Source organism: Candoia aspera, chromosome 6, assembly GCF_035149785.1.
Source record: "Candoia aspera isolate rCanAsp1 chromosome 6, rCanAsp1.hap2, whole genome shotgun sequence".
Classification (NCBI taxonomy): Eukaryota; Metazoa; Chordata; class Lepidosauria; order Squamata; family Boidae; genus Candoia; species Candoia aspera.
Window position 1 is genome coordinate 96,573,172 of NC_086158.1, and position 13,699 is coordinate 96,586,870.

The following is a 13,699-nucleotide window of genomic DNA, read 5'->3' on the forward strand; positions in this document are numbered from 1 at the left end:
TTACCCAGAATGCCTCCACAAATACCAACTGGCAGTCAGAAGACATGATATAAATACCTTAGCCTCACCATGCATAGGCAAATGCAACCATAATTTCAACTGGGAAACGGTTGACATTTTAGACCAAGCCAATTCCAAAAATCAGCCATCAACAGACACATAGAGATAAACCCCATCTACCCAACACTTAAAAGACAGAACCAAAAGCCAAAGGAGGAAAGAACTAATCCGGAGCACATCTTTCACAGCAGCCGACAACCAGATAAGCAGGAACAGCATCAGATGAACAGTCAGGGCAGAAGCGATATCCTAACCAAGGAGCCATCAAGGAGGAAACCACACCTCCACCAAGGCTGGCAGGCAAATTACTATATACAAGCAACCAGCAAATTTCACTCTGCCATGCATTGATGTTGCTACCTAACCTGGTAATGAGATATCTACAGGAAAACAACCACGCTCAGAAAAACACCCCAAAACCAACATTTCCACCATGAGCTACAGATAGTCTATACTATGAAATCCTGAAGTCTCTGCCTACATTCGATTGCCCTCTTGTGCTCAGTAACTCATGAAGTTCTGAAGAGTCACTGTCACTGGACGTGTATCTTCCAACACTCTGAATTCCATGTAATGTAAGAATCACAATTACGGTTCTTTAATGTATTAATATAGCAAAACATAATGGGGCCACGGTGGCTCAGTGGTTAAGATGCTGAGTCGGAGGACCATTAAGGTCGGCAGCTCAGCAGTTCGAGACCCGAGAGCAGGAGCCGCGTGACAGAGTGAGTTCCCGTCAACTTGTCCCAGCTCCTGCTAGCCTAGCAGTTCACAAGCATGCAAATGCAAGTAGATGAATAGGTACCACTTCAGTGGGAAAATAACAGGGATATGAAAGGAGCCCCCTCAGGCGTCGCCCGGACAACGGTGATGTCACCAGCAAGTCCTCTCAATACAGAAGCGCCTTGGTAAGTGCTTCTGACACACACACACACACACACAAACAGCAAAACATATAATCTACTAGGACTCTTTTGTATTCCTGAAACCTTGTATTCCTACAAGTTATTACTCCACAACTATGCATCCCAGGGCATTTTTCATGAATTAATTGCTTGATAATTCTTTTATGTTTTGTTTTTAAAACTGGTTATAATTCCCTATTAATCTGGGAACAATTAAGGTACTGAAGAATACTCTGTGGATAAGTGTGAGAAATATCTTAAGAAATGCAGCCTATTGCTTATGTGGCATTTTATTGTAGTGATTGCATAGATTATAATTTCTTACAAAAGGCAGAACAACTTGTTTTACAGATATTTTGCTCACATGTGCAATAAATGGAATTACATGAGTCTGGCTTGTTTTTCAGATAAAGCTTTTAATTCAGTGCTGATGGTTAAATAGAATCGTACTATCTCAGCTGTTTCTATTTTTTTTTTAATGCATTTGATAACAAGTTTCTGCTCCAGTGTATCCTATGCAAACTCATTATTCCCATCATTTTTTTCATCCTTTTCATAAGAGGGAGCCAGTTTAACTGATATGTCCTTCCTCATTTAGCAAAAAATACACCTATGTACTTGCAGTGTTTATTCCAGGCTTTCCCAACCTGTTCTCTCTTGAAGGGTTGCCCTAGTTCCCAAATTCTCAGTCACCGTGGCATTCAGTCATCTAGTTATGAAAGCCTGGTTTATTTCAAACCATGTCAGTTATCCCCGTTTCAATCTCATCATGTGGTGAGCTTCTGTGGACCCAGCAGACCTGCTGTAAACCATATGACATCATTGGCATGATGTCATCAGGACCTTGCTAAGGATGAACCCAGTGCAACACCTGCACTCCACCTAGGCTGGATTTGTTCTTCCATTGCCACTTGCTTTCAATTATCAGTGAAAGAAACAAAATGAATTGTAGAGTAACTAAACCATTTTTTTTGTCTGTTTGTTTGTTTGTTGGTGCTTCTCTGTAGAAAGCAAACAAAGTACATCCAGGAACAGTTGAAAGAGATACAGAATGGGAAAACCTACAGCCTTAATGCTTCCAGCATGATGGCAAAAACAGAGACCAGGGCCCAAAGCCAAGTCCAGCTGCAAAATGTAAGTAAATTTGCCAATGTTAGTCCTTATTATACTGGCTGAATGTTGGATGCTGATGGCCTGGGCACTGTCATTGTCAAACTATGTGACATAGTTTGCACCTGTGGCCCTGGGTGTGTATTGGGGGGGTGTACTGTTGCAATCTTCCAGCAGAGTCTGTCCAAGCAGGGCAGCAGCATTATGCCATGTTGTCCAAGTTGGCCATGATGAGTGGCAGCAACGCAATTGGCCTGGAACCTCACAGAAATGAGAACACTTCACAGAGCAATCTGCAATGTGCAACGACATGGAGACATCAGCCCAACTTCTGTGGGAGGAACCGCTGCTGAAAAATGGCAGGTTAAGAGAAATGACATTGATATGAAAGAACTGTTGAGGAAGGATTTGGAGAAGCAATTACATAGGCCAGAAGTTGCAGCGAATGTGAGAAAGAAATTTAAAATAACTCTGTCTTGATCTTCTCAGTGTAAGAGGGAACAGAGAGAAACTTGGACAGGCTTTCCAGATTTTGTTATTATATGCTAATATATTAAAATGGCATTCCTGGAATCCCTCTTGTGTCTGTCTCTTCATATGGCCTACCTCAAAAGGCTGACAAATCCTTTCAAATCCAGGCACTGATTCAGTTCAAGAGTTTAAGCAGGACATGGTTCTGTCATCGTAGTTCTGTGTCAACGGACGTTTGGCATTACTCTCCATCTCCAGATCTGTCTTCTTTAGGAAATGCTGCAACTGACAAGTCATTTTGGCCATTATTTTCACAGAAGTGGAGGAAAAAAATGAATAAAAAAAGTTTATGTTGCCCAAGATCAGCCATTTTACATCTAAAAATTTGGCGACATTATTTGGAGGTACTCTGAGATTTGTAAAATGAGGACAAGAGCACTCATGTGCCCCTAAAATTGCCCTCTCTTGACTTAGGAATTTAAAGAATTATGCTGATCATCCATTCCCCAAGTTCATATTTATATTCATATTTCTTTTCTTTGTTCCTTTGTTCTCCAGCATCCTTGCAAGCATTCTCCCCTCCCCCAAAACAACAAAATATCAAGAAAAGAAAAGATACTGATGGAAATGAGTCAAGATTCAGGATAATTTATCATCAAAGCTGGAGCAGTATCTCCTCCTCCTCCTCCTCCTCCTCCTCCTCCTCCTCCTCCTCCTCCTTCTCCTTCTTCCTTTTTGTTATTGATGCACCTCTTACATGTCCGTACTTCAATAAACAGATCTACAGAGGTAGTGGCATTCCCAGGAATTCTTTCCATCTCAGAGTTATGATCCTTTTTTCTAAGGTTTTCTTCCTTCATTTAGAGACAAGGTTAATGGGATGCATGCATTATTCATTGCAATTGATGATCCCATAATAGAGGATTGTCCATTATTTTAAGGATACTTTGCATAAAAGCACAGGTTGAACTCTAGCAGTGATTTAAGATACGAAAAGCTTTGGCATGATCAAATCTCTTCTCACAAAGCACCCCAATGCACCTTAATGCTGCAGCTGTACAGCACGGTTAACTTGGTTTTAATCTTCTGGAGATTTCACTGGGAAGAGCCAAGATATTTTGGTTTTCCCCAGGACTGGAAAATGCTGCTGCTGTTCCTGTTGACTGTTATTGATGTCATCAGCTTCACTATCATGTGAACACTGTAACTTCCTTTCGGAAAGTTTGGGAATTATTTATTTTATTTGCTTTCGTTTTTTATTTATGTCCTCAGTTTTTATGTCGCTTCAATCGACAAGTGGCTCTATCTTCTTTTGGTTGTGTGTAATGTCATTCAATTTATTTTGCATTATTAGCTTGGACTTCTTTCTTTTGTACCCCGAACTGGGATGCACAGTGCAGAAATATGCTGTTATCATTGCCCTTTGCTTCTTGTTCAGGAGAATGTGATATGTAAATGTAAAGAAATGACAGTAATTCTTCTACTTTCCCTAGTAGCTGGGTATAATGCATTGCAAATTTGCTTCCAGCCAGCTCATTTATGTTTTCAGCTGTTTGCATAACTGCAGTTAAAAAAATAATACATTCCTTCTACTCTTTGTCACCTCTCTGTGCCAGCTACAAATTCAAGTAGCTTGAATTACTAAAATAGTATGCAAAGCTAAAAATGCATTACAAAAACTGTGTGGAAGACATTTCACTTTCAATATATTTGTACTAACGCTTCACACACACTTTTGAGAAAAATGGTTTCTAGTCTGAAGTCTTCTTTGTAATGTTTAATGAATGGAAAGTTCTTGGAAGTCATTGAGAATTCAAATGGTGAGACATATTCTTGACTTTATATAGAAATGTGTATATATAAAAATGATTGCAGCAGGATTTTGGTAGGAACACTGGAGGTGAGGGGATGCATATGGGATTTCAAAGGTTTCACTCAGCTGGAAAATAGATCTGTTTGGATTCAAACACTTCAACTGATTATTTATTTATTATTTATTTATTTTAATGATCCCATTGTTGCATTTGAACTGATTTGGACATGATGTCTGAATCTGACCCAATTTGATTCAAGCATTTTTTAATCAGTAAAAAAACAATATCTAAACATGGAAGGCATCTGAATTTATTTGTATTCAATAGGATAAATTTAATTTGATTTATCAAGTTAAATTGGCCTCCTGAATCAGTCAGAATCAGTTTAAAACAATTCAGAATGTCTAGTAGTTACAGAGACCTACGTGATACGCTGATCAGGGATGTCTTCAGGATGTGGTCAAACGAGTCAAGATGGTGGCCATGAAGGTGTACATGTGACACACATGAACCCATAAGTAATAAATGAATAAAATCTCTGAGATATTAGATAGTCCGAGCACAAACAGATTAGAAACACTGAGCTAAAAGGATTTAAAACACCATAAAATGGAACTGTATGGCTTGGGCATGGATTTAGAGTTAACAGAACTAGCCATTATTGAGATGGGGCTTCCAAAAATTGTGGAATGAAGGGTTGGATGAAGAGAATAGGGACATTTTGTACAAATATATGCTAAAATTTGGTGTGTTCCAATTTTTGAAATGGAGAAGCTGGTTGGTCTGGGTTGACATTTACTTGAAGAGCATTTTGTCTGTGCCTGAATCGAAGTAAAGTTGAATACTTGAAGTTCAATGAGATTCTGTATTTTCAGTGCAGGACAGATTCTCAGCAGGAATTCTCAGCATGTTTGAGAAACTATGCTATTATTTAACTGGGAAATTACGTAGGGGAACTTTCGAGGTTGAAGAGAATAAAAAAAAAGAGTTATACTGACATAAATTAAACTATAAAGAGTTATTAACTCTTTATAGTTTAATTTATATCAAAAATAAGAATTATACTGGTAATTAAAATAGATTTGTACTGAAAGACTAGAGTGTGGATTTAAAGAGCATATGCATTGAAAGAGGATATAGACATATGTCATAGCAAAGGAAAATGCAACACTTTCTAAGAAAATATCTTGTCCTTCTTATTAAGTTCTATGAGAGATTGTTTTTTACCCTCATTCACTCTATGACAATCAACTGTATTAGGAGGAAAATATTAATAGTTTTATTTAGAGGGGAAACAATAGAGAAACACTCTAAATTTCCAAAACTTTCTGTCTGACCCTAGATGGTCTTAGCTAAAAAAAAAATGTGAACATCGACACATATGCATAAGTGTAACTGCATATTCAGTCATGTTCTCTATAACTCATTCCCCATTTAAATTTATTGCTGTTTGTCTAGTGCTTATTCTGAAACCAAATGGCATTATGTGAAGGCATGTATTCAGTCATGCTGCACTGAAAATCTTTCTGGAAATATATTTAGTAGAGTCTATATTTGGATTGTTACTGAGATCTGGATTATTTATTTTCACCTTATCTTAATCAACATTTGTACATTGCACTGCTACACACAGGGATGAAGTATTATTTTAACATGACTTACTACATAAATAAATTATTAGAGGGGGACTTCATTGCTTAGTAATACAGCAAATTTTTCATAGTTTGTAAAGAAAAAATAGTGGAAAATCTTCCAGATTTTTATTATTTTTATTTTACTTTTGGAATCTTGAAGAGGTCAGTTCAAGAAACTACTCTGAGTTTGGGCCTTTCCCAGTCCACAAACATCTCAACTAGCTTGAAATGTCCTGCCTCCACTGACAATGGAATCCTGTCCTGCTTCCATTGTCTCTGTTTTCAGGCCTTGCCTGCCAAGGTAATGAGGGACAAAGCCCAAGATATTTAATTAATCTTGAAGCTACTTAGATGCCTTTAGAATAGATGATGTCAGAGGAAGGGAGAAAATGTTACCTTGATGTTGGTAACATTTAAAGACAATATACTCTCCTATTACTCATGGAATCATGAAGAGCTAAGGGGGGAAAAGTGTAATTACTCATATCTGTGTCTGTCATGGTGATGTTCAATTAGAATTGGGAAAAGATCCTTTAAATGCTGTTATTCCAGCAATTCTGCTAAGCTGAGGACTTTAACAGGCCAAAAATCCAGGTGATTACTTAAACCTACCTACTGCTAGCTGTGAGTTCTGAAATATTCTTGGGGTTTGCAAGCCCAGTTTCCTGCACGGCTGAGAAACTGAAGAACCTATGGGAAAATCACAGAAATTATCCATCTGAAAGCTCAGGAAGGCCAGGAAAGCATAAAAATGAGTGCTGAGAACTTCTGTAGGAGGGTAATCTAGGCTTTATCAGCGGGTGCTCCTATCAGGCCAATTTGGGCTCCTGATCCCAGGAACATCTCACAGCACTACCTGAGATCCTTAAAGTCAGAGGTCTCCATGCAGTCCCCCCAAAACCTTAGACATAGTCCCAGAGATGTTCCAGGAATAAATAGACAAGATGATGACATGCATATTAATTGTAGGTAGTTAATTAAATTTGGTCCTCACCCTGGAAAAGTTGCTCAACTAGCATAGGCGACCAATGTTCTACCTTAGTTTAAAGGAACTACAGTATATTCATCTAAGCCACCATATCTGGGGGAGGGTTGATTTTGCAAGACCTGAAGTTGATTAGAGTTGCTTATGTGCCATGGAATCTCATTGCATGTGGGCATTAGGGTCCAGACTTAGTGGAACCAAGATCCTCGGGAGGTGGGCTCTTTTTCACTGTATATATTGTATTTGTGCAAAGAGGTGATGACCAGAAGTAAATTGGAAACTTGGTATTTAAGTTCCCTTCCAGTTCTGCAGTACCATGATGCCCAGCTTTGAACCTGTTCCTTTGCATCCTTTTCATTTTCTTGGTTACAGTATTCAACAACAGGAAGACATCCAGAGCCAGTGATGGGGAAAATGATGGAATCTAGTTTTTCAGGAACTCAGTCCTTCCCTGAAGCTTTGTCTGCAGACAGAGGAGGCCAGGCTGTGAAGCCACATAGGTAAGAACATGGTTTTTAATTGGCATTTCTTTTGCAAGACAAACGCAGGGCAGATGAACATGGTAACTTGGAAAGCATTTGAGATCAGGAGGCTTTTAAGACAACCTCCCTCTATTTGTTAAGCAGAGGGCATGGAGAATCTTCCATTATAGATGTTAAAGCCATTATTTCAGCTGTTGGATTTCTACCTTTCTCTTTTCTCTAAAGGGCCTAGAGGAAATATTAAGTTAAGGATTCCATCACCAAGAGTCACAGACCAGCGAATAGGATAATTGTATTCCATTATCATATAGGATTCCTTCCTCTGCCCATCCTCATATCAGTTCATGAAGTTAATGACTCACCCACCTGCAGGCAGGCTACAAAGCTAGTTTGTGCTGACAAATAGTATTCAGGATGAAAAAGGGCTGCTCGGCATAGTGCTTGTAACCCGCAAAGGCTGCTTAAATGTGGCTTTTCTATTGGTTGTTAGGGATAAAAGGAAAGCAAAGGGGCATTATAAGGAGGATGGGTCCACAGGTGCATATCGGTCACTTGATGCCTTGACAAGCAATGCATCACCAGTAGCTTTACAGCTTTAGCTGTTAATAAATTGTTTATGTCTATGTGTGTATATGTACATACATATACACACACACACACACACTGCCTACCTACCTACCTCTCTGAAAATGGAAAATATTAATTACACCAAGTATGGCCCTGTTAATTGTGCACTCTTTATGATTGCAAGATTTGATTATCAGTAGGACAAAGATCAAATCTTTTGACACCCTTTTTTCACAACAGTTTAGTCTGCCTAACTGGCTTCTATTTGTTCTAATAAGTAACCGAGACTTAAAAGAAAGGCAGAAACCAGGCAGAATATTGAGAGACTTCACTGAATTTGAAAATCTTAGAATGCGCGACTTAGAGCACCTGCTGCATCTTATTTATCCCCTGCTGGTGAAGGATGATTCAGGAAGTCAGAGACTATGTATGTATGGTTAAAGGGATGCGGAATTTAGATGTAGTAATAGATAGGCAAGAATGGGAATTTCAGTGGAAGAAGATTAATTTTACCCTGAATACTATATGTACAGAGAAAATTAGTATAAGATGTTCTGTTGTTGGCATATTGCCCTAGTCCTACTTGCAAACAATGGATAGTTTGTTTTCCAAATGTTGCAGGAAGAGTAGCAATACGGTTCGATCATTCTTTCACATATGGTGGCAATGTTGTAAAGCTCAACAATTTTTGAATCTTAAAAGTTGAATCCCCTTTTCAATCTGTGACATTTTTACTAAAATGTACAAAACCATATATTCTGACAAAGTATATAGGAATTAGCTTTGTATCTGCTATCTGCTGCAAGAACACTTTACGAGAAAGAACGTTTGATCCCTTCTGTGGAAGAATGACGAAGTTGTGGAAGTATGCTTTGACGCGTAGGATAACTTTGCATCGTACAAGTAGATCCGACATAGAATTTAATTCAAATTGGAAACAATTCCTAGATTACAATTCAGTGCATGGAGTTGTGCCATATCCAAGATCTGAGTTACTATCTGCATAAAGTTTGTATTTCAATTTTACAGGACTTCTTAAACTAGAACAGGGCTTTTAATAGTATGGACAGAATTTATTATACTCCATCATTTCATTTTATGAATCATACTGTGCTGACCATGATTCCTGATATTTACTCATTGCTTAGGCAACTTCCAGCCTTTTAAAATGATACAGTGTGTTCACTTATTCACAATTAATTTGTGATATCCTGGAATACTGTAATTTCTACATTTGTAAATCCCATGTTTGTTCATTCATTTCCTACTTTTTAAGTTGGTAATTTTTAAAAATTATTTTGTTCTTTTGCAGTTTCATATTTATACATGTTATCTCTCAAATACCTTTTTTTACAATATCTGGCACAGTGTTTTTTCATATCTATCTATCTATCTATCGGTGGATAGATAATCATCTGGCTGTTCAAAGCTTCAGCGGGGTTATTTGAATCCAAGGTAGTAATTGGATCAAATCACCCCATCAAAGCAGTGTTTTTACATACTGACTGCATGGATTTATATCATACATTTCTACCTTTTTACTCAAGGCAGCAGGGAACATTTAAAACAAAAATGAGAAGATTTTTTTTCAATGGAGGCATCTTTGAAGGAGTCTTTCCTGATGATTTAATTAACAGGAAAAGTTTGTAGCAGAGACGCCATCAGTTCTCAGTCTTTACTGGTCAATATTAACACAATAATTGTGCCTGGCAGGCAATTGGGAGCCAGTGCAGATCTTTCTGCATTAATTCACTCATTCATCCATTCATTCAGTATGCTGCCAAGTTTAATCAGACACTTATCAAGAGCAGCCCCACCGTGAAGCACATTGTAGCCCCACTTCCTGATCTGCTTCTCTGGCCCTTGAGGGGTTTTCCGCACATGGACTGAAACTGCCATTGTTGAAGAAAAACAGCTGAGCAGGACCAAGCAGTGCTAATGGTGCAGCCTATTGGTTCCAATACTTCTCTTTCAGCAGTGGGGCAGATCATGTTGCCTCTGTTGCTTACAAGTTAGCTAACAATGTGGATCACATCTAATTATTGCTTGTTATTTATGATTGCCTTGGTATTCTGCCTTTCTCCAAGAAATCAAAGCAGAGTACAAAAGTTTTTCTCCTACCTTTTCCCCATAGTAACAGATAGGATGGGTTTGGAGAGTAAATAACTGGCACAAAGTGGGGCTCCAAAGTTGAACTGGGACTTGAACCAGTCTCTCTAACCCAAGTCCAACAGCTTAACCACTTCATGTGCTACAGATACACATAGTCATAATGTTAGCCTAGTAATGAGTTAAACAGATTTGAGTTAAAGGGATTTGAGCCTGAGCTGATTTATAGGCTTGCTTCTGTACTTTTTACAAATCAGATATTTAATATATCAAACTTTTTTGTGGGGGGATGGGAATAGACTTCCAAATTTTAATGATTAAAAAACCTCAAGTTGATGTCCTTCATCACGAAACTCCTTATAAGTTACTTTATGCAAGAGCCAGTTTGGTCTAGTGGTTAAGGTGCTGGGCTAGAAACCAGGAGTCTGTGAGTTCTAGTCCCACCTGAGGCATGAAAGCTGGCTGGTTGACCTTGGGCCAGTCACCTTCTCTCAGCCCAACTCAGTGCAATGTAGACTAGCCTCCTCGTGGTGCATCCCGGGCAACCTGACTTGTCACGGCTAAATAGTCTACACATCTGGCTGCTGGACCTCACAAGGGTTTCCAAGCAAGAAAAAGCAGCATGAACACCAAACTGCTATGCCATATGATTTTTAAAAAAGTTACTTTAGATTATGATACTATACTGTACATAGGTGATATATTAGTCATCTGTCTGTTCATACTTTGGTCCTGCATCTTCACTGGAGTGTCATAGAGCACTTTTGAAACACTTCATGATTTATTCTTGCTCCTGCAGCATTTTTGAGACCATGCACAGAAATTGGAAGTGCAAATGTTAGAATTTTGATCATTTAGTGTTCCTGAAGCAGAATTCTGAATATCCATTAGTCACAGCACTTGCAGAAGTTCTGAGAAGTTTTTTTTTTTTTTTTTAATATATATATATATAGAGAGAAGGAATTATATGCCTTTATAATTCCTTTATAATAAGAAAGCAGATTTTGTTTTTTTTGTTTTTTTTTTAATAATGTTATTGAAGTTTTTAATAAACAGTAAAACCTGATAGAAAGAAACAGCAAAGTAATAAAACCTGTAGGAATAAATGGTGGACTGAAGACAGCTCCAAAAAGCAGAGCCAATGACTGTGGTTGGAATGAAGAGCCAGTAAGTAGACCGGCTCTTTGTAATACCTCTCTGGACAAGGAGAGGATTTGAGATTGCCCACAAGTGCTTCAGATAACTGCTTCTCATGGGGAGACCACAAGATAGTGGTCTCCAGTGGGTTTAGAACTCTGGGAGATGAGGGAATTGTCATCCTTTTGCTCAAACTGCAGTCAGTGCCTTTGAAAGGACACTAAGTTTGCATACTTCCTTTCTAAGCACTTTCAGACATTGCTTGTTAACTGCTTTTCAGCTATTAGGAACCTTTGGATCAACAAGTCTGACAGCACCAGGTGAATTTCCTTTAATCCTTAACAAAAGAAAGTTTTACCTACAAGTTTAAGAAGGTTTTTTTTTTTTAAATAAACAGCAAAAGGGTGGTTAAAATGTTGATTGTAGAAAGTTAAAAACAGATTAAGGGCCCAGCTAAATTGGAAACAGGATTGTGGAATTAATTATAAAGAATCCTTCCCATGGGAAAATGCTTTTGTTTTGATTTTTTAAAGAAAAAAAGAATTTAAAAATTGGACACTAGAGGGAACTAGAGGGAACTAAAGATTACAATTAAAGGAGAAGAACACACAAACTTGATTTACAATTACAGAATGAAGCAAAATATTCTAACTTTGGACATATTGAAGGATATTTTTGAACAATGGACTCAGAAGTTAATTTTAATAGTGTCAACAGAGACATCTGCGTCTATGGAAAGACTGTGTCTAAAAGACATTATGGAAGAGGAACAGATTTTACCTGACAAGATCAAGACTGAGTTGAACATGGAATTACAAATGACAGGCTACAAGAATAAGATGGAAAAAGGTGTTACGCTGGACATACAAAAGAAGCTTTAAAAAATGTTTACCTGACATAGACATTATAGAATTTGAAGGCATGGAAGACAATATGCAATGACTGGACACTTTTCATAAATCCCATTGCAGTAATAAAGATGTCTTGTACCAAGGCAGAGAACTGAGGAAGTAGTTCATGGGCAAAGCTCAAACATCAACTCTGGACAAGCTGCCCAGAGTCCCTTGCTGAAGTGGGCAGCTATAGAAATCAATCAATCAATCAATCAAATAAATAAATAAATAAATAAAAATCATATTCTACTTCAGAAGAGAACAGTTTTCATTCCTATTTCATGCCTGTAGTTGTCAAAAGGCAAAGTATTCCTAATACGTCTAATAAGAAAAATAGGGGTAGGAGATTGTGGTTGCACAAATATTGTTCAGGGAGAGTGTTAAAGGAATAGCAAGGGGTTACTAAGTTTTGAGGATGCTATGGAAGCAGTAGGAATGAGCGGCTTTGCAATCAGAAGACTAAGCCCATCCCACGTTCTACAGAACATGGCATCCTTCATCTAACTTTCCTGGAAATTTCACCCTATACTAACTAGCTAACTAACAATACTGTTTATAACAAACAACAAGTTTCATTCATGCTGGGCGATAGGAGGTAAAAACTCAATTCTTCCTCATTCATATTCTGGAACTGGGAATGTGTGGAGACAGACTGCCTCCAGAATCACCATAGAGAAGTCTGGGCTCTTCCCAAAGCTGGGGCATCTCACACAAAGCAGATTCTTCTTCCATGGAACAAAAACCTTTGCATAATAGTCTCAGCACTCCCAAGGACATATTATATCCAATATTTTTTGTATAATTTTACCCTGGGGTAATCACATAATGCATATTTAGGTTTCTTTGTTCTTTTTCTTTGAAAATGCAATAAATAGAGTTGTTAAAACACTTGCTTGATGTTCTCCCAGAGATCACTACAGTTCACCTTAGGCCAGTATCTGACAAATGAAAAGTATCTTGGGATCCATTTCACTGCTTAAAGTTCTGCTTTTTGTTGTAATAATCAAGTTGTTTGCCAACACATGCAAGATCTGGAAGTTCTAATGCCTTCCCAGGGATCCTCCCCAGTCAGATATAGACTTCTGTTTCCCATGAAGCAGCCTAGATAAATGACAAATAGCTTTTTCCAGTGGGCTGATCTTGCATAGATGTTTATATGACCTTTTGATTCTTTCTCACGTTGCCTAAATAGCATTCCCTTTTGTCAAGTTTTCCATGATTTAGTAAATGAAAGATGCTTCTGAATGTGGCCATCCATAATGAGATAGGCAAACTGTTTGTTTAGCAACCAACTCAGGAAAAATAGGAGATTAAGGTAGTGCCCATTGTTATTATTTCAACGTCTTATGTTTTATTCCCTTCTGGACATAGGGGCTTCCATTTGGAGCCAAGCAAACTGTATAAAATAAGGAGTGTGTCCGTAGCTAGGCAAGGCTTTATTTTTTATCCATTTGGTTAGTAGAGAGAAAATATAATATGAAACCAATCCTATTGGGGAAAAAAATGTGGTTGGCCATTTGATGACTGATCAT

At 38.1% G+C, this 13,699-nt stretch overlaps 1 protein-coding gene across 1 annotated transcript in view; it reads left to right on the forward strand.

Annotated features, from left to right (window-relative positions):
- The window catches only part of LOC134500516 (pro-neuregulin-3, membrane-bound isoform-like), a 32,027-nt gene that overhangs the window by 4,354 nt on the left and 13,974 nt on the right, over positions 1-13,699 (forward strand). Inside the window, exons 3-4 of the mRNA XM_063307849.1 lie at positions 1,973-2,099; positions 7,352-7,479. Coding sequence (XP_063163919.1) covers positions 1,973-2,099; positions 7,352-7,479 — 255 coding nt within the window. The remainder of the gene's footprint in view (positions 1-1,972; positions 2,100-7,351; positions 7,480-13,699) is intronic.